The sequence below is a fragment of the Aphis gossypii genome, chromosome X (assembly GCF_020184175.1).
Source record: "Aphis gossypii isolate Hap1 chromosome X, ASM2018417v2, whole genome shotgun sequence".
In the NCBI taxonomy this organism is placed as follows: Eukaryota; Metazoa; Arthropoda; class Insecta; order Hemiptera; family Aphididae; genus Aphis; species Aphis gossypii.
This window is the reverse complement of record NC_065533.1, coordinates 38823042-38849050: the sequence shown is the minus strand read 5'-3', so window position 1 is coordinate 38849050 and position 26009 is coordinate 38823042. Positions and strand designations below refer to the sequence as shown.

The 26009-nt window shown below is 28.8% G+C and overlaps 2 protein-coding genes and 1 long non-coding RNA gene across 10 annotated transcripts; 2 read left to right on the top strand and 1 right to left on the bottom strand.

The window, feature by feature from the left end:
- The first annotated feature begins 10485 nt into the window (after positions 1-10485).
- On the top strand, positions 10486-11061 carry LOC126552501 (putative nuclease HARBI1). The gene is made up of 2 exons (XM_050207208.1): positions 10486-10599; positions 10672-11061. The coding sequence occupies exons 1-2, from the start codon at positions 10486-10488 to the stop codon at positions 11059-11061; spliced, it is 504 nt and encodes a 167-aa protein (XP_050063165.1).
- A 4017-nt stretch (positions 11062-15078) lies between these two features.
- On the bottom strand, positions 15079-21789 carry LOC114129474 (uncharacterized). Of its 8 annotated transcripts, none has more exons than XR_007606207.1 (6): positions 19427-21789; positions 18100-18385; positions 17826-18029; positions 17621-17752; positions 16977-17109; positions 15079-15253 (listed from the first exon to the last, which is right to left on the bottom strand). XR_007606207.1 is itself a non-coding variant. In XM_050207732.1 (4 exons), the coding sequence occupies exons 1-2, from the start codon at positions 19768-19770 to the stop codon at positions 18121-18123; spliced, it is 609 nt and encodes a 202-aa protein (XP_050063689.1). In that variant the 5' UTR covers positions 19771-21789; the 3' UTR covers positions 16917-17109; positions 18020-18041. The 8 variants fall into 8 exon arrangements, 2 of the variants coding, with proteins under 2 accessions (XP_050063689.1, XP_027850022.2); XR_007606209.1 differs by lacking the exon at positions 15079-15253 and having other exon boundaries at positions 16917-17109; positions 17826-17938; positions 18020-18041; positions 18121-18385; XR_007606205.1 differs by lacking the exon at positions 15079-15253 and having other exon boundaries at positions 16917-17109.
- Positions 21790-21924: 135 nt separating this feature from the next.
- Positions 21925-24565, top strand: LOC126551996 (uncharacterized). The gene is made up of 3 exons (XR_007605852.1): positions 21925-22455; positions 22526-22592; positions 24412-24565. It is a non-coding gene; the product is annotated as an uncharacterized LOC126551996 (long non-coding RNA).
- The last annotated feature ends 1444 nt before the right edge of the window (positions 24566-26009 follow it).

Sequence of the window (26009 nt, the reverse complement as noted above, 5' to 3'; positions counted from 1 at the left end):
ATTTTGTTTCCGGACACTTATATATTGTTCTCTTTTTTGACAAGTCGTTATGTATTTCCCAATACCCTTTAACTCGTTTGCAGTGTGCTACGTAGTGGCCCATGTTTTTTATATCTGAATCTCCTATGTATGAAATTATTGATTGTAATGAAAACCTAAACAACAAATTATTTATAATTAGTATGTAATATATTATAACTTTATATATGAATAGTTTTTTTTTAAATATTAAACCATTTACCTTTCATCCCCTACAGATAACTGGGATGGTATATCCTTGACCAAGATTTCATTTTCATTACTCGTATTATTCCTATGAATATCTGTTTCCAATAAAATATGTTTCTGCAATACTTTTATGGAACTTCTACTAATTTGTTTGCAGTTTGGACACCATAATTCTTGTTTTTCAATATATTTATTTAAATATGTGTTTATTTCTTTTACACTTCCATTATTTGTTGACAGTTCATTAAGTATTATTGTTGAATTATAAAACACTGTATTTAGATTACATATGGAGCATATTAATGTTTGTATACTACTTGGTATACCCGAAAGAAGTTTGTTACATAAAGCATTAATGTTGACATTTGCGTCCAACATTGAGGTTCCATATTCTACTTGTGAAATTTTAAAAAGTTCACTTTCCACCAGCAAATGACCGCGTTGTTCATAAGTTACACTTGTAGATCCATGGAGAGCTACATCTTTGCATAGATTTATGAACGGATTTGATTTAATGTTATCGATATACAACATATAATTTTTGCTATCAATGTAGCTTACTGATATAGCTACTAAAAGTGAATCAAAAGCACACGTGTTAAATATCAGCATTTTTTTTTTATTTACTTTAACATGGGGTAAAAGATTTCCATTCATTATCACTGATAATGAAGTTGATCGCAATCCTGAAGTATTTAATACACGACGAATATCTGGACACGGACTTGTATATTTCGATAATCGATTGGAACTTGTTTTTTCTTTTTTGATTTTAATAGGTTTTTCTGCTTTATTTCTCCAATTTTCATGTGCCATTAATTCATCTGTTATCATTACATTTATGTCAGATTTATCTGAATTTATACTAGTATCGTTTTCGCTATAAAAATCCAATTTACTATCATCACTTAAATTGCTGTTCATATCAATATCTCTATTGTTTTCATCCTGGTATATTATATCGGTTATTTTGTTTGATTTAGTGTCATCACAGTTAATTTGTTCACTATCAAGACTGTTGTTTGTTCTATTGTTTGTTTCAATATAATTCGTTGATTTGGATTCCTGACTTGTAACTTGTAACTTGTTAACTTGTAACGATCTAGCCATTTTTAATTCTCCTTCTATTGATAATAAATGTGAACCAACAAAACGGTCAATAATGCTAAGTGATTGTCTCAATTCATTTTTAGCATGAGAAAAATATCCTTCGACTGGTGCTGAAGTGGCCGTTTCATATTCTGATTTATAGTGTCTAACCATAACGTTAGTCCAAAGTGGAAAATCTTTCGTTATACGAAGAAGAGAAGTACATAAATCAGGTAAAAAGTATCCATTCAAACGATCACCTTGTACATTAGAAAGTATTGCTACATGTTCTTTAATACTTTTAATGAATGTATCTATATTATTTGAAATGTCGAAACTTTGAATAATATTTTCAGTGTCTTCATTTTCTTCTGCCAATTCTTCATCATCTGAAATTATATTTTCTTTGAAGTTATCTTTTTCAATTTGTTTTAAAATTTTTTCTCTAAATTTTTCTGATGATGTGTAATATGTTGTACCTTCTATATTACCATCATATTCTGATGATGCAATGACTAAAATTTCAGTTAAAATTGTTCTGAATTGTTCAAGTGTTCTTGATTTTATGAGGAGAACTATAGCTCTAACGTAAAATTCTTTAATTTTTCCATGACTTCTTACCTTAAAACATTTCCATCTACAGATCATTTTAATTAAATGGGCAATATCTAAACGTACATACACATTAAGCCTAAAGTTTGGAACTGTTATACCATCTTCTTCATCTTGAAGAATCTTTAAACTTATTTCACAGTATTGAATCTTAGACAAACCACAGCAAAAAGAACGTATAACAGCTCCTATAAGTGCATTGGAATAATCAACAACAACTTCATATGGTGAAGTAGCGCCAGCTCTTATCCATTGACTTAACCAATAGGTTATGGTTGGTAAATCTTGTACTTCTGAAAGCATTTGACATACTGGTATTTGGATACATCCATCGTTTAGAACTGCGACGTATAAAAAAATGTGTGATGACTGTAATTCCTGTGAGGTTCTATATACATTTCTTACGACACTTCCTGTTGCGTCAATGCATAGCCTACAATTACGTAATGAATTTGCTTTTGATTCTTTATAAACAACCATCTGATATGGAGACCAATAATGGACGATTACTGGATCAATACTTATGGTATGAATTGATCCGGCATAGGGAATTGTATGCTTCATCTCCACTAAGGACAAAATTGGATTTTTAATTACAATTCCTAATTTTTGATCTCGGAATTCTTGTTTAGCCTTTCTCAATACATTTGTCTGATAAATATTTGGTGGGATTATATCTCCAAAGTCACATTTTTTTCTGATTTGATTATTTCTCCAAGTATTTGCGCGCACGTGCTGTAGATTTTCCCCGACACTATATCTCTTTTCTCCATTTAAGTTTCTTTTAAAATGTATATCATGTATTATTCCTCTAGTATCTTTGGTTTTTAAAGTCAGTTTTAAAGGTTGATTTTCAAGAGGGCGCTTATAAGCTACACCTTTAAGTTTAGCAGAACATTTATGATTTTTACAGGTTGCGTTAAAAACTAAAAAATGTTTAGCAGATTCACTGACATAAACTTTACACCTTTTAAATATGAAACAACACGGCAACTTGTGTATTTTAACAAATTCGTCAAATATTACATTTGACCAAACGCCTGGTTTCAATATCGAATATGTTCTTTTATTTTTTCCGTTGCCATATTCAACTTCGATAGGTTTCATTTTTTGATACACATCATACGGAATATCAATATGAAAATCTGTTAGACTTTTATCATCTTCGACATCCAAATCCATTTCTTCGTCTTCAGACTCTTCAGTACAACTAGAAATCGACATATTGTCACTTTGTTTATTTGTAGGTACCATAATACCTAATCTGGTTCTTAGATTAGTCAGTAAGTTGAAACGGTCCTGACTAACAGTTAAATAAATACTTTTTGATTTCATAGTACATCCCATATCTTTTTCAATATCTTTCCAGGATGGACTTTTAAAATTTAATTTATTATCAATGAAAAGTGTATCACCATATTTATATAAAACATCTTGAAGTATTTCTTTGTCAATTATTTGTTTTCTACCAACTCGATTCTATAAATTACATTATAAGTATTTAAATAAATATAATATAAAGTAGTTTATAATAATAAAAGTCCTATATATTTTTAATAAATCTAGGGAAAAAGTCCCAAAAATTCAACAGAAAAAAAGCCTTATCATAGGACAAACATGCCCCGTACCAAATAAATACATAATACTTTTTATTATTGTGTACTTTTATATTATAATAATATTTAACAATAACAAAAATGGGTGGTTAAGTGGGTAATGCTTTGCTGTACAGAGATCACTCTAATGTATAATGTGTGTGTTAACCCAAGATCCCTAGCTCGTTTTATTTTACGTGATATTAGTATATCAGTGTTATTTTTTACTTATTTACAACGAAATGCAAATTCCATTTTTATATAACTTTTATTTATTGCATTATGAAGTAGAGACAGTATAATATGTGGAATAATTTTCTCACCCCCCTCCCCCTTCCATTTAACTACTGAAATACTATACTTTATACTCACAATTTTTACATATAAAAATAATAATTTAAATTTAAATTTATAATGAAAAAAAAACGAAGTCAAGTGGGTACCGTTCTGCTATACATTAGGTGTCTTATGAATCACTGTTATACATTATAGGAGAGAATTATATTATAGGATTAATTTGAATCCAATGATAGATATCATTGTGCCATTGTATACGAAAAACGATTCTGAACGGAGATGATGTGTCAACCTAGAATATAATTTCCAGTGGATGGTGAAAATAGTGATTTATATTTTAATGGCCTGAATACACCAAAATTTAAATTCTTTTATAATTATTGTAAGCAAAACCTATAGAAAATCTTGTATTAAATTTTCAACTCTTAGCTACTTATACAAAATTTTATGAATTATACATTTACACCTACAAAATAATTTGCAATATTCATGGTTATGATGAATTTTTGTCAATATTTGAACTTCAAATTTTTCAATTTTCAAGCATTTTGACTTGGTCAAAAAAAAATTATCGATGTTTATAAAAAAAAAATAAACAAAAACGAATATTCCAAATGTCTATAAATAGCAATAAAATAAGCGAAATATTTAAAAAATCATATCATATCATATCACCAAGAAAATGGAAATCTAAATAACTGGTGAAATTTTCAAGTATCTACGACTTATAAATTTTGAATTATAACAAATATTAAAATTCGTTTGATGATAAATCGTTATCGTTACGCGATTTCGTAAAAATTTAAATTTCAAACGCACATACAATTTTTCCTATAATGATGTTCAAGTTTTCTTTATAGCTATTTGAAGGAAAATCTATGAAAAACTTAGTATTGCATTTTTTAACTTAAGATATAAACACAAAAAATTTTGTGATTTTTCAACTACAAAATTAGTAATTACTTGCAAATTTTCGTGATTTTGATATACATACTTCGTAAAAATTTGAACTATTATCGCTTTAAAAAAAAAATTGTGGCTAATGATTTTTTGATTTTTTTTAGTTACAATAAGAACAACGCATAAGGGACCTTATATTAACTTTTCGAGATTTTTTGAACACCCGAAATTTTTTTTATCGACACTTCAAAAAAAATACTTAGAACAATTCAAAATTTCAGTTGCCTATAAATAGCTCAAAAAAGCCAGAATATTTTGAAAATGTAACCGTAGGTAAATAGATAACACTAATATAAAAAATTGGTGAAATTTCATGTTAAATACGTGATTAGTTTTTGAGTTACAACCGTATAAAAAATCAATTTGGTCGAAAATTGGTTTTGCGTAAACATTTTCGTTTTCCGTCTTTTTTTTATTTGTGTTTTTTTCAATTTTTTTTTAAACTGTTGGAAAATGTTTACTAAGAATACTCACTTTTCCATCAGAAACCACCCCCGAAGTTGGAAATTGAAGCATTTTTTCGACAAGTTATGGATACATGATGTTAAATTATTTTATTACATTATAAGACTTTATTATGCTTTATGCACATAATTTATTGTACTAGATAACTAGATACTACACTTCTTTTATTGTTAGGTAATTATATAAAAAAAATTACATCTAGTATATAGTCGTAGTATATGATATTAAATAATAACTAATTATATCATAATTACAACCATAAACATAAACTACAAATCAAAATATTATATAAAATCACACAATTAACAAATAAATAGTTCAAAAAATTTTCTTTGACACCCGTTACTAATTATAAAATGTACAAGTATTTAGCGATTTAGGTATTCAGTTGGTACGAGGTTTTTTTAAGACTTCTATTTTCAATATTTTTCAACTAATATTGTATTAATGTGTTAAGAGGTCTGTATTAAGTATTCTTAGTTTTCAAGTTTTTTGACACAACGAATATTTAAAAGTGTTTGTAAAAAATTCAAAATGAGTAAAAATATGTTAAACATTTTATCATATATTATTGTACAAATAGTGAAAAAATAAATATTTGGTGAAAATTTCAAGTATCTATACAATTAATATTTTTTGAATTAAACTAAAAGAAGTAAATTGATTTATGAGAAAATTTTATATCAAATTTTAGATTCTGGGCAGGGCGATGACTGTATTGATTTTATCATGATGTGTGTTATTTTTTTTTTTTTTTTTGTGTCTGTCATCACGTTTTGGGGCAGTAAAAGTGCTTCGATTTTTAATTTTTAATTATAAAATTCTTAATACTTTTCTAAGTAATCGAGAAAAACAAACTAAAAATTAAGGGAAAACGGGAAATTTTACGCACAATCAGTTTTCGACAAAATAAATTTTGGTTTTTGATGTAACTTTAAAACAAATGACCATAGACACATGAAATTTTCACCGAATGTTTATTATAATGTATTATTCTAACCACCAAAATAAAAGAAATATATCGGCACAATTTTTTTTTACAAGCATTCAAAGTTTGAATTTTGACAACATAAAAATTTTTCTTTTTAAATCTCTGATTTGAAAATTTTTAATCATCTATAATATATCCTAGACAGATAAACCGTTTCCACTCAAAATTGTTTTTCGTATACAATGATATAATATCATTGGATTCAAATTTAATTCCATCCATTACAATAACCCACTTTTAACCTACTGTACAGCAGCGAGCGACATCCACTTTCCCGCTTTTTTAAATCTTAGATATAAATAATAATATTTAATTATACAAATATAACACTGATTAAAAAAAGTAGGTTTCTTAACTTTTACATACATCAACTAATACTTACCTAATATCTATATAACCTTGGAAAAATGCTTACTATCTTTAATCTATTGACATGTACTAAATGTCTCTCACCACTTAAAAAGCAAGAAAACCTGCAAGCCACCACTGATTTCTCCGAAACCAAATTATAATATTTAAGTCGATAGATTTTAAAGATTATTTCGTTTTGTGTTATATTTTGTTAAATTAAATTATATTAAATATTATTTTGTTTTGTGATATAGGTATTGGTATATAATTATTTTTGTTTTCCGTTTTAACAATATATCAATGTCATATGTATATAATATTACAATAACATATTATACAAATCCTATTATAAAATAAAAAAAAAATAGCGTAGGTTCCATTTAACACATATAAATATTTTTTAAAATTGACGATATTTAACTTACCTTTTTTGGTGCCATTCTAAGTATATTAGCATTAATTAACTAACAGTGTCAAAAAAATGTTGTGTAATTGCAATTTCACTGCACAGTATTCATTGAAGTACAAAACACAAATGATGAATATCACTTAATAAAATAAAATAACATTTCGAAAAGATTAAAATTAGAAACAAAAATAATTCGTTAAGTAAAAATATATACATGTATGTATGATTAAATACGAACAATGGCTAGAAATAAACCTAATATAAATAGCTTTACAACAAGCAGATAAGAGTGTTGCAGTCTGAAGATGCATGTATTATAGACATCACAATCATCATTACTATTTTTAATATAAAACTTATTATTAATAAATAATTTCAAATAAAATATGTAATATACAAAAATGTGAATACGAGTATGCCATGATAAAAACAATTACAACGGCGGGTACACAACAAAAATAATAATTATTAGGTACCTACCTAGTACCTACTACTTATCCGGCATTCTTTACTCATAAAATATTTTATTATATGAAATAGTTATACATTGAGTATTATAAGTTATTACTGACTGTTTTAGACGATTTGATTGAGTTGGGTGGTATTATAATTTTTTTTTTTTTTTTTAATTTGCCTTTTATAAAAAAATAATTATAGCAAAAATAATTTATTTAAATTAATAAATTAAATCAATTAATTTTAAGTAATGGTGTCAATAATCTCCGAAATCCTAATTCCATTATTATTGAAATGATCCAGATATCGGAATAATCTTAACTTGTTGCATCATTATATTTAAAAATTCAATTATTAATAACTAATCTGAAACTTGTATTTTAGATTATGTTTTATTTAATTCGGTAAGACTTTAAATTATACGTTTTATATATTTTTAAACCTTACGTAGCACACTGCAAACGAGTTAAAGGGTATTGGGAAATACATAACGACTTGTCAAAAAAGAGAACAATATATAAGTGTCCGGAAACAAAATATGTGAAACCACACTTATTATTTTATATAAATATTACAGAATAAGTGTTATTCATTATAATCATTTTAATAATAAAAAGAAAATATTTGGTTTAATTTACTTTATAGTTAATTTCTGATGAATGGTAAGTAAGTAGGTACTATGTGTTACAGTTAATAACAATTGACTTTATTGCGTTTGTACACTTTTATACCTTGAGTGTATTAAAAGAAAGAAATACCATAATTTATATTTAAGGCCAAAAACAAGATCAGCTAATAGGTATAAATATATATATATATATTTAAATACATTTTTAGTCATTAGTTTTAAATAAAAAATGTAATATATGAAAATGTGAAAAGCTATGCCATAAACACCTTCCTTTATAATCATGAGATATGTGAAAATTCAAATTTTAAATTTTGAATAATTTCAATAGTTAGATATCACTAATTATAAGTTATAAAGTGGATTTTTTTATTGAGTTACCTCATGGATAAATCGATCAGTACTCAAAAGTGATGAGGTTACAAATTCTAAAAAGTTGGTTACAAATAGTTACAAATTAAGTTTTATAAGTTACAAACTGTTTTGGAGGATTTCGTTGAATTTGGGGGCCCAGCCCCTCTTAGGGAAATCGATCAGTACTCAAAAGTGATGAGGTTACAAATTATAAAAAGTTGGTTACTAATAGTTACAAATTGAGTTTTATAAGTTACAAAGTGTTTTGGAGGATTTCGTTGAGGTGGGGGGGCTGCGTGAAGTTAGCCCCTCAATGAGAAATTATCCGTTGCTTGAAAAATATTAAGTTACAAATTCTAAAAAGTTGGTTACAAATAGTTACAAATTGAGTTGTATAAGTTACAAACTGTTTTGGAGGATTTCGTTGAATTTGGGGGGCCAGCCCCTCTTAGGGAAATCGATCAGTACTCAAAAGTGATGAGGTTACAAATTCTAAAAAGTTGGTTACAAATAGTTACAAATTGAGTTGTATAAGTTACAAACTGTTTTGGAGGATTTCGTTGAATTTGGGGGGCCAGCCCCTCTTAGGGAAATCGGTCAGTACTCAAAAGTGATGAGGTTACAAATTCTAAAAAGTTGGTTACAAATAGTTACAAATTGAGTTTTATGAGTTACAAAGTGTTTTGGAGGATTTCGTTGAGGTGGGGGGGGCTGCGTGAAGTTAGCCCCTCAATGAGAAATTATCCGTTGCTTGAAAAATATTAAGTTACAAATTCTAAAAAGTTGGTTACAAATGGTTACAAATTGAAAAAACAAGGTTACAACCATTTTTGAAAAGGTCTTATACACTGGGGGGGGGGCTAACTTCACACACATGAAGTTGGTGCAATATTTTCTCCCCGTAAAAACAATTCCAACCGATTTTGTTCTGTATATGGGTGTACTTCACTAGCTAGGAGAAATCCAGAAATTAAATTTTCTACATTTCCTAAAATTAATGTTGCGATAAGAAGAAAAAAATGGATCAATGTTTTGAAAATGGGAAAAAAAGTTACTGATTCTATTAGCTATATTCATAAATCACACTAAGTGGAAATTCAGTGTGAACTTAGTTAAAATCATAATTTTGATATTCATAAACATATCTAAGTAAATATTAAGTAAATTGTTAGTAAAATCCGAAAGTTAGTAAATAGATAGTAAATTAGTATTCATAAATAGGAATTAACTGTTAAGTTAGAAAATTCTTGGGGAATAATTAGTAAAAGGTTAGCAAGCTCTGGTGTTCACTTAGGCTCCCTTATCATTTGAATTTTGCAAAAATTTGATTGATATAAGAAAAGTATATTTTTATGTTGAAGATTAACTTATACATTTATTAAAATTTACTTGAAAGAAAAATGGATGATTTTGTGGATTTTGATGACAATTATGAGTTTATAAACGAACCAGTTCAAATTAGAGCTAGGAAAGTATATAAAAGTGTTATGGGCTATGAGATATCTATAAGATATCTACGAGATATCAAGGCTAAGTTAGTATGACCATGCCTCGTGTCAAGGGTAATGCGTATGCTACTATGACCATGATACGTGTCGGGATAGTAAGCGCAAAAATAATTACAGTGCACTAATGATGCATTTGAGATGTTATTGCACATCCTCACATTCGTGTCCGAATTTGCAACAACAACTACAAGGACACCTGGTTTCACCCAGAAGGCGGCAACTCGACGTAAACAAGAGACGCACCACAATATATAAGGGAGCCCGAAGACCAGCAACGGCAGATGTACCAAAGCTATCAACAACTGAGCACTTTCACGACACTCAGCCACTTATTTATTTGTTACATGTATTTTATTTATATGCAATAAAGACATATTTCGTTATTAAGTTTAACTTTCATTCAAATTAACCATTTGGATTCAAATCTGATACTGACACGCAACAAAAGAAATAAGTCAGACCCTTTGGACGTTTATTCGGACTATGAGTTTTTTAGAAGATTTCGGTTCACTAAGGAAATTTTTTCAAATATTTTAATGCCTATGATATTTCCTGAAGGTGACCAAAATGTTAACACAGATATGAGAGGATTACCCATAACTAATTCATGGAAACTTCTTACGGCATTAAGATTTTATGGAACAGGATGCAACCAAGTAATTTTATTAAATACCTACAATTTAAATATTTAAATTGAATTGATACAATCACATTATTATTTAACTTAGTTGGTCAATAGTGATATGTTTGAATTAAGCCAACCAACAGTCAGTCGTATTATTAAAGATATTTCCTTGAGAATAGCTAAGCATCTAAGAATATGGGTTAAATTTCCTCAAGCCGACCAAGAAGAAATAATTAAAAGGACATTTTATGAAATAGCTCGATTTCCCGGTGTTACCATGGCTATGGACTGTACTCATATACCAATTAGCAGTCCAGGTGATGAAAATGCCGAAGTATTCCGTAACAGAAAAGGATGGATGTCTTTTAATGTTCAGTTAATAGTGGGGCCTGATATGGAAATTTATGATGTAGTTGCCAGATGGCCTGGATCTGTGCACGATTCAAGAATCTTTCAGAATAGTAGAGCTCTAGAGTTGATAGAAAACAGGTAAATTTATATGATAAATTGTAAATTATTATATTAAATTTGGAGGATTTATAATCAAATATATTTGCTATAAATATTATTTTTATTGACTATTATCATCAGACTATTTCGAAAACAATATGACAACCACAGCTGTAGTTCTACAGCCTTGATGACAACTTAAAATTATTGATTTATTATCTACAATCACGAATTCACGATAATCTGATGTATAAAATAAACAATACATTTGTTCAATTTGTTGTAAGAATTTTATTCTAATAGACATTCAATTATAGAATTGCAAATATAAAGTATGCAGCCAGTACATTGTTTAGATAAAATATATTTAAAATACCAATTTAGGTGATAACACTTGCAAAATTATATGTATATTGTATACAATTAAAATATTAACCCATTATGATTGAAAAATGAAAATATTTAACAATTTTCAAAACTTTTCCATTATATCACGGCATACGCATATGCTGCCGCTCGACGGTTACCTCGTTTGAGATAGACCACGCCCACCGTTCAGATACCAATAGTAATCCAAACCTTATGCACAATATATATGGATAGTAGATCACTTATAAGTAAAAAGAAAGTAAATACATATTATATATTGCGCGGGAGTGTCTAACACTCATTACTGTACACACAAAAATATAGTTACAAAAAAAAAATTATTTATTGATCTTATTAAATATGTTTTAAGTTCAATAAATGCAAAAATATGCAAAATAAGAATAGTACCATTTCCATCAGAATTGTAGCATTTGGTACAAACTCAATTTTTTTTTGTAACGAGGATCTAGAGAAGATACTATTTGTTTGGCATAAACAGAACTTGCCTCATCCCAGGTAAGTTTAAATCATTATTTTCATTAATTTACATTTTCAACGGATATTATGATCCAATTCTGAAATCATAACTGAAACTGGAATAATGTCCGATGATAAATTTTCAACATAAATAATTATTGCTATTGTATATGAACCCCAGGCGGGATGAAAAGCGTTGAAGTCGCCATAAAATAGAGAGTTTGGAGTGACTAATTTAAAGATGGTCAGCCAGAGATCAGTGGGAACATTAGAACTACTGGGGATATAGCAAGACCATACCTTAAGTGGAAATGGGAAGTCTGTATTCGAAATTTTGATACCAATAAGATCAATTTTAAATCTTATGAGACTATTTCTAGTTATAATGTCAATAGGGATAAATTTAGATTTAAAAGAATTATGTATGGCAATGGCGACGACACCATAACCATCTGGCCGATCACATCTGAGAGTGGAATTTTGGTGGAGCGTGATGGGAGGAGCCAGGTCTCGGAAAGAATGGCTATGGAATATTTATGGTTGGCGAATAAGTGCTGCAGAGATGGAAGGCGAGCTGCAAGGCTCCTAACGTTCCATTGCAAAATATTGACATTTTGGGGGGAGTTTATTTTATTTTTGTGAGGGGATAGCATATTTATTAATTATTTAATTGTGTATAAGTTTTGAGGTGATAGTGTGATAGCTAGATTATTGTTTTACTGAGCAGGAGAATTAGGAATAGGTATAGCTAGGAGAAAAGATAAGGAAGATTCAATTAAGTTTTGAAGGGAGGAGGGCGAAAACGAGGAAGAAAACGAAGGGGAGTTAATGAGGGATTCGGAAAGTTTGAGAGATAATGAATGTACCAACGAGAAATCATTATGAGTACTTTCTTGTACAAAAGATTGATTAATAGCTGAATTGTTTAAATAACTCCCATTAGGAGAAGAAATAAGAGATAAATTTTCAACATAAATAATTATTGCTATTGTATATATTAAAAGCTTATTAATATCAATAGATCTTTAAAACATGTCATATGTGCTATTCCATCTTGTTGCAACATATTATACCAATTAAAGTAAATTACGGCCCATTTGTGTTTGTATTTCTTTCAATTTAATATATGATTTCGTAGATCGTTTAAAAATATCTACGATACCTTTATTTAAAATCATATATTTGGTCAAGTCACTTCCATTAAAACTCTATCTATTGGGTGCTATAGTCAAAACAAATAATATAATTTAAGTATAATATACAGACATAATAATATATTAAATGTTCATGAAAATTATTTAAAATTTAAGAAAAAAGAACCAAATGAGGAAAAGAGCAAAATACAGTTACGTTGGGTAGATTAGATAAAAAAAAAATAATATTGTATAATTAATGTAAGTATACTTTATATCATTATATGACCTAGTTATTATCTAAAGGGTGATCAATTATTGTCAAAGTCGTTCTTCTAAATCAAAGTCTGTATATACCAAATCTACTGGCCTCTTAGGTAGGTATTTAATACCTGCATCCCCAATGTCTGGATATTAATTATCATTAATATTAGTTTAAATAACAGCTTTGGTAGGTTTCACGCTTGCCTCAAGAAATAATAATAATAAGTTCAATATTTTTAGGTCAAGTTTTATAAATCATTGCTTGTGGTGAAGTTCTCTGTTTCCTGTAATATATAACTTAAAATGTCCCTTTTTACATAGGTATTTGTAAATTCAGATAGCAGTGTTCGATTAAAACTTGATAATTTTTTTAGTTTCTGCGACGACGTAATTTTTTGTTGTTATAATAAAACAAAAACTCTTAAATGCTTTTATATCTTACAATATCAAAGATAAATACAAAAGCATAAATAAACAATATTCTTACTTAGTAAATAAGTTCCCAATAATTGTTAGGTTTTTCATAAAGTGGATTTTCCTGGAACAACGATTGTAAGCGTTGAATGAACGCCATTTGTTTATAAGATATTAGTTTCATTTTTTTAAAAAAAATATGATGTTTGTTATATTCTGCAAATAAAATTACAATTACAGTAGATCACATATTCACATCTTAAAATATGAACTTGCTAGTAGGTAACACGTTAGACTTGGGTTTCCAACCTTTTTTTACAGCGGGAAAAACCTGAGATACATTTTTTGTAACGGACCAACATTTAAAAATGCTAAAATAAGTAAATATCTTATCTTTTTTAGTATTTTTAGTAATCAACTTTATAAGTTCGGGTTTACAGAATTCTAACTATGCTGTTGACTGCTTTTGTCAAATCCTTCCATTACCGTTAATTTTTCTGCAAAATTCGCCAATGGTTGGTAGTAGTGGTGCCCTCCGCTACTTCCTTTTAATCCCTTTTTATGAAAAGCAGAAGTTTCTGTGGGTCTATTCTAATAACCGACCCCACAGGTTATAAATATCTTTTGTTAAAAATAATTTCTTTAATGGTTTTTTTTATTGGAACTAACTAATCTTGGATGTCTAATTTTTTACACAAACTACGCTTTAAATTTCTAAAAAGTAATACTAAAAAGCATCATTTCGGTAGGAATAAGAATGCTCAAATAAATTACCTTCGTTATGCTCAATTATGAACATTAAGCATAATGCAATCACAATATAGTTACATCCCGTTAAATATTGGGAACTGATTGCGATCTTCCTATTAATTACTCATATTCCTAAATTGGTGTTCTCAAGTACTTCTATAGGAATAATTTGTGTTATTAGTGATATAATGAATATAAAATTCTTTTCCTGCATTATAAAATTTGAAAGTTGGCAACAATGAAGTATTTTGTTTATTTTTAAAAGTTGTTAAAATAAGTATATCTCAATAAATTATAGGTTAGAAGTTTCACCAAGCAATGCAAGGCCACATACTTTTTGATTTTGGAAGTCATATTCTATCAGAATAATTATAATATTAAACTATATACCATGAAGGTTTATAACATATCTATTGAGGTGAGACTTTTGAACAATTTTTTTTACCACACAAAGAGCAAGTCTAACGCACACCATCATGTTTTTTTTTTTTTTTTATGGGTGACTAAATTGTCATTGGCCATTGCGGTTAAATAACGACGAATATTTATCATACTTAAACTTATTATGAAAATCACAGAGTTAAACACAGGCCGAAAGACGTTGCGAGTGTAGATTAATACGAGTTGTAGCTATTTAAAACGTGATTTATTATTAAAATAACGATAATTAAATGTGATCCCTTCTGTATACTCTCCATCCTTAATTAAACACCGTTATATTCATGTATTCCATTGTTCGAAGCAGTGTTGTAACTCTTCAGGTTTCAAGCTCTTAAGTGGGTCCATCGCTTTTATCTTCACCTATTTCAGGAATCGAAAATGAGTCCCCTGCTAATCAGTTTTTATTTTTAGAAATATATAAAAATTTAATTGCCCTAAATCTAATGAACACGAAGGATGCTCGAATATCGGAATGCGTCTATTGGCTAAAAACCGCTTAATACAAAAAAGCATTGTGTATATTGTGCATTGTTATGATGCAGAATCCAGTCATTGTTCTTCCAGAAATTTAGCCTTTTCTTCCTTACACGTTCCCTGAACTTAATAAGAAGTCGAGTATAATATTTTTAATGAACTGTTTGACTTTGAGGAATCTATTAAATCATAATTTTACCCTTGATAAAAATTTTTGAGTACGACGTATAGTCTAGGAGTTATTGTATGCTGATCTAATTTTTTCACATAAAAAAAATTCTTGATTACCCATTTTATTGGCCTTTTTTTACGTTTGATGTACAATGTTTGTGGTATTCGTCAGTGTGCTAAAACTTTGAACCTAAAGTTCAAGACCGAAGCTTGATATTTCTTACATATCTTCTATGTATTGTGATTGTTGTTTAACTTCTAATATTTTATGAAGAGTAGGACTGAAATTTGAGTTTTTTCCCCGTCTATTTCATTAATGCTTTATTTGAATTAATGTTAAAATTTTATCATTAAATTTAAATTTAAATTTCCTAACTCGTAGATAATAATGATAACTTTAGAATTTTATTTAAATTTGACATTGTTGTATGTAATGACATATTGTGATTTTTGCTCAACTTTTAATTTTACATGATACTAACTTTTTAGCTATATATGTTATGGAATCATCTAATTTAAAAATAGAAGGGAATCTATATTCGTATACAGATGACACTACATGAGCTGTGGCTGGTGATACTTGGTATTCTTTAACTAAAAAAGCAGAAAACCCTTTAAGTAAAATAAACGGATGGTTCTCTAATAATAATTTATCATTAAATTATAATAAAACCGTTTGTATTACCTTTTCAAATTCAATTAAAACCTCACGGTGACAACCATACTAGACTTCTAAAACAGGAGGTGCTAAATATGTGAATGCACCACAGAGATAGTGCTTTTTGATGCGACCTATTAACTAAAAATTGCTAGTAAGCAATATATTTCTCCATAATGTATACCTCATCGTCCTTATAGTTAATCGTCTAACAATATTATGGAAATATCTGTGTATGGAATGAATTATATTATATGACTTATGACAAAATAGTTAAATATTTTTTTAATTTGAAAACATAACATTCATGGTATTTCAATAAAATAATAAAAGTTATATATTATAAAAAACAGGGGGTGCTGAATTTTAACTTGGGAGTGATATACACATTTTTTCACCACCCTAATTGTGCTACTGACCTCACCTAATATCTCTAGTATAAAAGCCTATGAACCCAAAAAATACATCCACCTACCTCACAATCTAGTAATAGAATTATAAACAGAGAGTATAAAACCAAATACTTAAGCGTCACTTTCGATCAACATTTAAGCTGGAACCCTAACCTATAATATCTAATTTCGGTATGAGATTTTAGCATATCATTTCTCAATGGAAATGCATTATCTGCTAAAAATACATCAATTGGTGGGATTTTTAAGTGCTAATTAAAAATATAATTTCCAAAAAACCCTAACATCGTTTACACGACCATTTGTACCAATTTCAATACAAGGAAAACAGTAATTCGCATCGACAACAGCATATAATATTACACTTAATGAGTATTAATTGTAGTTATAATACTCAGATTTAGTATTTTTCTGACACCAGATTAAATTATGTTTTTTGTCCACTGCTCCGACATAGTTTGGAATATTCCAACGTGTATAAAATTCGTTCTGAATATTTTTTTCCACTCGTCCTCAGTGTTTATCATCTAAAATAGATAAATAATAATACAATAATTGTTTATTAATTATATCAGTAATATGTTTTTATAAATAGTACCTAACGTGGGGTATATTATTATGCGTTATATAATTATACTAAAATAGTGAAATATACTAACAATAATAATTGGTTATTAATACTTGTTATTTAATATATATTTGTAGTCTATTGAGTCTTCAAAGCAACCTACATCTTAAGTAATAAATGATATCAATGACGGGTAAACCACAGATATTGATGAAACCCAATCAGAAATATCTACTGTTGAAAATTAAAATTCGTCAGTCACGGAAAAATTGAATATAACACAACCTCGAAAATTTGCTGATAAAAGATGTTAGCAAAATTGGTTAAATAGAATATTCTTGGTGAAGTTATATCAATGATTTATTTAATAGAATGGAAAAAAAGAGGATTAATACATGTTCATATTCTATTATGGTTAAAAAATAAAGTTCATTCCAATCAAATTGATGATCTCTTTTCAGCTAAATTACCATATTCAGAGAAAAATCTTGAGTTGTTTAAAATAGTAAAAAACAACACATGATAAATGGATATTTATGTAAAATAGTGGATTAATCATTTTTCTTTAACGTTTCTTACAGCTTTCAGTCATAACACTCCAACTACATTAGAAACAGATGTAAGTTACGAAGGATTAAGTACTTGCCTGTCATAGATTTATAAAATACTTATTACTTATATAAGTTGTCTTGGGGCCAACAAAAAATTAAATATCTTGAAGTCGAACATCGTCGTGTTTACAGTCTAGTATATAATAATATTTTTTATTGTCTACACAACTTTAAAAACTGTAAAGTAATAGTGTTTAAAAAAATCATTATTGTATTTAAAACTTCTTTGTCTGTATAAGCTTTATTATTTCCACATACCACTGAAAGACTAACAACGCCTCTAGTTAAAACGTTCAATCAATGTAAGAAGTATGTTCTTAATTATTTATTCAATTTACATTTTCTTAAATGTTTAATACTTATGTGGAATTCCGTGGAAATAATCTGAAGTTTATCGTAGTTTCGTTATTTGGAATATCAATTTTCGTTGTTATATGGATAATTTTTTCAAATCCAACATATATTTTTGCGGCCATATTGTGTAACATAACTGGATTTTTTAAATGTTTCACAATAAACTTTACAATTACCCACATTTTTGTTATAAACGATATAATCATTTTTGGGTATTGCCAAATTTCATTTATTGTATCTTCTTCCCAAGTCACTCCTGGTATTTCGAACCTATTAAATACACCAATAAGTTTTATATTAAAATATGCTGAGTAATTACAAATGGTCAATATAAATTTTTGAAATAAATTTTAAAAAGAAATATTCATTTTATTGGACTGTACCTAGTAATTTATAATAATTAAATTGTGTGAACATTTTAAAAATAAAATTGAAACAATGGCTTATTGACACACCAAAAAAATATTTCTAAAACTACCACTGATTTTGATAACAAGTATCTAGGTATTTAATTTTTAGTTTTAAAAGTATTGTTTAATTTAGGAAATTAATTTCATGCAGTCCACAAATTGAGTAAAAAAACCAACATTGTTAAGACTTTATTTTCACCGATGAAAAGTTTTTGCACCACAAATTTATTTATTGAATTGAAATTACTTGAAATTTCTAAATATACTATTCATACAAAATACAAATATTACATAATTTATAAATAAATTGGCTTTGTTGTGTGTACCTTAACATGCCTATCTACCAAAGGTGGGCAAGTTAAGGAAAATAATTAACTGTGGCTAGTTAAATTTCTTCAATTAAATTGCCTTCAGTTACAGTTAAAAGTTAACAAAAAAAAAAAAAAAAATTAACTAAATAAATTAAAAGTTAAGATAGAAAATAAAATTAACTTAAGTCAGTTAAAAAAAAGTTAATTTTTTTTCAAGTCATAATATTCATGTCATAAATTGCAATAGTATTTTGATTTGTACAAACATTTACCAAGACGCTTAGCACTGTGTAAACATTAAATTTAAAATTATTTTTACAGTACATAGGTACTACATTGTTACTACAAACTTATAGGTTACATCTATACATAAAAAAATTAAATTAACTTAACTGTAAAATAATGATAATTAACTATAAAAAGCTAAGTTAAAACAATATAAAATTTAGCTGAATAAGTTAATAAGTTAAAAACAAAAATTACATACTAGTCAAGTTTAAAAGTTAAAAAAAATTAACTTTTTAACAAGTTAATGCTCATCATTGCTATCTACCCAAACTATTTTCTTATTGTCAAGAAGTAATACATACCTAACACGGCATGGTTTTTTCACAAAATATGTCTGTGTGCCAATTGAAACCGGTGGATCATTTCTCAGTTCGATCAACAAACGTCTATCCTCTAATAACTCCATTATCTCCAACCTCAGAGCCACTTCTGCCCTGTGTCTATTTTTTTCCAATCGATTGATCATCTTAAACGCACGAGACATGCGTTTGTTCAGCGCTTCCAAAGGTTGTAGGTCGTCCTGTTTGACTTTGTTCACCTTCATTGCTATGTCAATTATGGGTGAAATACTTGTCTCTACGGGTTTCACAAGCCGCTGAGGGTTTCTCACAGTTGAAAAAAAATTTAATATCCCAGAATTGAACATTGTCTTGGATACAATATAATATATTATAATACTTTTTATCGTCTACATGAATTTAAAATTGTTAAATATTAATGTTTAAAAAATTTAAACTAAAATATATTTACTAAATAAAATTATTTATACAATTTTGATTCTGTAATAATTCGTTCATTGTCATGGAAATTTAATGAAACTATTTATAACTATACAACATTAATTCTGGTGAGGGAAAATACAAAATATGTGGTATACGAAAAAAGAAAAATATAAGTTTAACTTTTTTGGTAGATGGAAAATGAGAGTTTTAAATGTTGAGCCGCTGAGCCCCTCCTTGTTGCAGCTCCTTCACCCTCACCGACCGACGCCGCGATATCACCGTTCCCGTTGAAACATACTTAGTGCGCTATCTATCCGTAAAAACAATGTTTAATTCCACTGCTGTAGAAAAGTTATTATCGACGACCAGTTATCACATGGTGTGTTTAAAAATCTTTTTAAAATAATAACCTATTTACCATATAAAAATTTATTTTGACGATGGTCCGACATGTTCTGACATGCATACCTTAAATACCCCAATAAACCTGTAGAGTCTTTGCCACACATGTTAGTAACGTTTTCATTGCAACACATGTTAACGACTAAAATTTCACAAGTCAGATTCAGTTAATATTTTTTCACACGGACTTCGTGCTCGTACTTCTGCTGCCCGGCCTGAGCCTACGTTTCAACGACGCTCTCCGCCGATTCCGGTCATGGTAACCTTTAATAACGCGACCCCAATTAAGCCCCTGGGGACACCCTTGCTCAATTGTCTTTGCGTACCGTCCATCTTCTAGGGTAAAGCTCACTGTGCGTCCTCCAAAGTAGTCGCTAACCATGTTAATAGTTTGCAGTGAACCTAACCTAATCTAACCAGGAACACCCCAAAGACTATTGTTGGAATCCGTACAAACATACGGCGTTTTTATGGCAGACACTGTGGATCTTCCGAGTATGAAGCAGTACTGCTGTGGGAATTTTTTGAGCTCTATCTCGCGTTCCAGATCCTGTATGACCAACATCTCCAATACCTTAGCGATTGCAGGTAGCAGGCTCATCATGTCGATGAGGCCGGTGAGCCATACGACTATTTAGACATGTCCGTTTTGCCTGTCTTGAGTATCACGACTAGTTTTGTGTCCTTCCACGTTTGTGGAAAGATGGCCTCCTCAATGCATGTTCAGAACAGGCCTACGATCTCTTCTTAGAGGACCAGCAACGCTTTCTTCAGCAATCCAGCTGTTATCCCATCAGCGCCTAGAGACTTCCCCGGGTTCATTCTCAAGATGGCTGATCTTACCCTGTCTGTATCCACGGTACCACCGTGTTCGTTTAGCGGGCCATGTGCCCATGTGGTATGAACTCTCTCCGGCGTTTCTCTCTCGAGAAGAAGGTGCTAAGTACCAGATTCCACTCAGTGTGTTCGTAGAGGTGCCGTTTGCGCGAGTCACAGTCGAAGTGGACCACTCGTATCCTCCAGCCATTCTTTGCCCAGCTAAAGGCCTTGCCCTGTGTGTTTTTATTCTAGTTTCTCGCTAAGTTGCGCCAAGTCTCCGCGGATCTGATCCTATTCAGGTAGCTGTTGCGTGTAAAGTTGTACGCCAGTCAGTTAGTACGTTTGAGGCCAGCTCTCCTAATCCTTTGGAGATCCTTTTTTTAGAGACAATAGCTCCGTACACCACCAGGGCTGTTGCCGGAGCGGTGACCCACCGATATCCAGGTAACCATATAACCAGGGTAACCGTAACACTCTTCCGTAACGGTTTTCGATTATGTGTGCCAAAGCAAAGACATAAAATGTCAAAAATTAGCCCTTTAGATAATATTGCTGCTTTTCCCTTGAAAATTATTTAAAAAAATTAAAAATGATGGTACGTAAGCATGATAAACCACTTCAACAAATAATAAGGAGGTTGAATGTAAAAGCGAGATGTTTTCTCACGGTTTTTCGTTAAGGTATAGGTATATGGCAAGAGATACACTTCAAAATATCGCAACAATATTATCGCAGTAAAAATATCGCAAACGTAACTATGTCGTTGGTACACAAATATCGCAATATATAAAATTTTATTTTCATGGCAACTTAAGTAAAATAATAATAAATATAGTCATAGATAATTAATAATTTTATAATTCATAGTATAATATAGCGTTTTATTTTCATTAGAAAATAATAAGTAGTCATATTCATATATAATAAAAAAATGTGTGTGTCAGAGTTTGTATCTAACGCTCAATATTGATGTGTAACTAACACGATAAAAGAAGCTAAAACTAAATATTATAAATCTGAACTAGAAATGCCGGAAATGACTAGAAACTAAACTGGAAAATTATTAAAAACTCGACTAACCGTTCTAAAACAAATTCCTTTATTCAAACTCTTAATAACAAATTTGGTAAAAAACTGCACTCCACAGATAATTCAAAAGAAATATCGAATTATTTTATCGAGTACTTTATAAATGCAGCATAAAACATGTATAACCAAATAAAACGTAAAGACAAAATATACATAATGTATAATACACATATACTAAACAACTAACCTCAAACACTACAAATATATGATTTAATAATTTAGCGTAATTAATTATGAAGAAATCATAAAAGCAATAAAGGCTTTAAAATGATTCTTCTCCAGGATTAGATAGAATTTCAGTAAGAATGCTCAAATTAAATATATATTCATTGATTAAACCATTATCACACATTTTTAATTTTGCTTTAGGCTATAGCAACATCTACTTTTCCGGAATGCTATAAATTTCAGTTATAACCCCAATACACAAAAAAAGGTAACAAATCTAATATTGAAAATTATCGCCCAATCTCACAAATATCAAATATTGCCAAAGCTTTTGAAAATTATTTAAAAAGAATTGGTTCATTACCTTGAAATTAATAGTCTTCTATTATACACCCAATTCGGTTTTATACCTGGTAAAAGTACTGATAAAGCAATTGCAACAGTATCAAGCTATATTTATAATTCATTCGAAAATAACAAAAAAAGGTGCAACTGTTTATTTAGATCTAGCAAAAACATTTGACATTAGAGAATATAAATCATAAAATATTACTACAAAACGTTAGCACACTTGGTATCAATGGAATGGCCCAGAATTTATCAAATTCATATTTAAAAATTAGAAAATAACACGTTCGAATAAACAATAAATTAAGCGAAGAAACTTCAATAATATGTTGTGTACCTCAAGGGACAACCCTATTGCTTACACTGTTTAACATACATATAAACCAAATTAATTACTTGAACACACACAAAAAACTAGTTTTCTAAGCAGATGATACAGTACCAACCTTTAGTAGTACAACGTCAAGTGCATATTAATATATTATATGTATAGCTGTACCTACCTATTTTATACAAGCACCTTATCGTTCATTATAAAAAAATAAATATATAAATTAAATACACGGTAGTGAATCCCTTAGATGGATAGGTATGTCGATATAATATACCGGCAGATGGGTAGCATCAAGATATGTCATTGTTATTAATGATTCTCCCTTTCACGGGAATTTGAATGAAGTTGTCGTATTCCGGTCCAGTATGTTTGAATTCAGACGTATTATTTAACCACCAATATAATGAAGTTTTTATGAAAAGATTTTTAAAACTTTCGTGCGAAAGGATAAGGGTAGGTACTAGGTAGCGGATATTCTGTTGTCACGAAGCGTCTGAAATTCTATATCAAAAACACATTTTACTATGTCGAATAAAACAAACTGTGTTCTGCGTGGCGTCAGTTATTATAATGCCATTTATAAGTAACATAATATATTTTATCATACATTTGTTTTTTTTTAAATTTTGAATTTCTGTGACTGGCAGCCAAACCGGATACATCTTAATGTGTAGGCCGTAGGATCAGTTTGTAATGTATGTTTTACAAAAGAGTATAACCTACCTATATTTTGCTATTTAACCATAAATAATTTATACCACAGAGTAATAATATACCGATTTATACTCGGTGCCTACCAATTCGTCCACATTTTCTTAATAGCATTTTGAACACACACATACATATCATTAATATAACAATTATCTGTCCTGAATACTGACCGATGCTCCGACTACCACTGATCTAATTTCGTTAACTAGACTACATATACCCTATACATGTTGACGACATTAATATTTTACTGTGTATAACTTCGATTTCGGATAAAATGGGGCTCAGCACAATTTCCCATATTTTTGAAAACCACAGTTTGGAATAATTTTATAATCATACCTAATCCATAATAAATAATATATAAATAGTATTATACACCTCATTCTACCACATTTCAAATAATAAATTGTCTTTCTTAAAAATAGTCGAGTTCATACTATTTTATTATACGATAAGTGTTGTACAATGGTACCTACATTTCAAATATTACATTTAATGCAGATCTAAATAAATGTTATACCTAGTACCTACTAGGATGTACCTACCATACGTCCACACAAATAATATAAAAATTGTTTAGATTATAAGTATAGGTATCAATTGACCTATTTGAAGATAATTGGCCAAAACTTTCAATTACCAAGCCCATATTTAACATTCCCTAATTTATAATTTATTAAATTGTGAACAGAGCGATGAATCTATTGATTTTACTTTGAAGTGTATTTTCATCACCTTTATTCGGGGAAGTGAAAATGCTTCAATTTTCCATTTTGGGATTAATGAAAAACTCAAAAACAGGAATAAACCTAAACTTGACAAAATTGATTTATTTATGTTGTTATAATTATAAACTATACATTTTCACTTCGTGTTTATTTACTCATTTTTTTATAAATAGTACAATATTCAATATATTTTGACTTGTTTAGAACTTATAACTATTAATATATTATATAAGAAATTTTCGATTATTATTTTTTGTTTTTTTTCCTATAAATATTTTTAAAAAAGTTGGTCAAGTGGGTACCGCTTTTCTGTACATTAAGTGCCATTGGATCAATATTATATATTATAGGAGTGTTAAATTTAAATCCAATGATAAGTATGTTTGTATAAGAAAAACGATTCTAAATGGAGATGATTTGTCAGCCTAGGATATAATAAGCGAAATATTTTTAAAATTAAATCATGTAAAGAAAATACCAATCTAAATAACTGGTGAAATTTTCATGTACCTATCTACGCCTTATACTTTTTGAATAATAACAAATATTTAAAATCGTTTGAGGATAAATCGTTATCGTTACGCTATTTCGTACAAATTTAAAATTCAAACGAGCTTAAAATTTTTCCTATAATGATGCTTTAAGTTTTTTCAATAGCTACTTGAAGGAAAAGTTGTGGAAAACTTAGTGTTGAATTTTTTATCCTTAGATATAAACACAAAAATTTTTATGATTTTCCAACTTCAAAATTACTTACAAATTTTCCCGATTTTGACGATTCTGACTATAAATAACGCTTATAAAAAAAATTGTGACTTACGATTTTTGATGTTTTTTTTTTTTAACTACAATGAGAACAACTCATAAGGAACTTTGTATTCAATTTTCAAGTTTTTTTGGTCATTCAAAATTTTTTCATCGGCACTTCAAAAAAAAATCGAAAATTTCAGTGGTCTATAAATTATAAATCAAAAACATATTACATAATTATAATTTTTATAGAGGTTTAGAATTTGTACTGTACGTAATGACATTACGTGCAGTAATACTTAGACACTTAGTTTAAGATTATTTGTTTGTACTATGAACCTTATTTTTACTGGTTTACGATATATACAGAAAGATGTTATATTTTGAGTTATATAATGGTATAAATATATATTATTGTAGGTAATTAAAGGCCAGATTTTGATTCCCTAAACAACTTATAAAAATGCATTTTTAACTTAAAAATATAGACATATATATGATATATATATAAAAAAATTGCTTTATATCTATATCGGGATAAACAACCTTTTTGGTGTTAAGGGCAAAAATTATTTTCACGGGCCATATACTTTAATTTTTTACAGTTTAAATTTTTAATCCAACTAACATATTGTGATATTCTATATTTTTATACTAATTATAAATTGTAATCACGGGCTGCATAAAATCGCTTCACAAACCGCGGGTTATCAACTCCTGATCTAAGTATTTAAAAACATTTATTAAACTATTAAATTAAGTGCGTAACAATCCGATCTCAAATGACAAATTATAAGCAATTATAAACTTA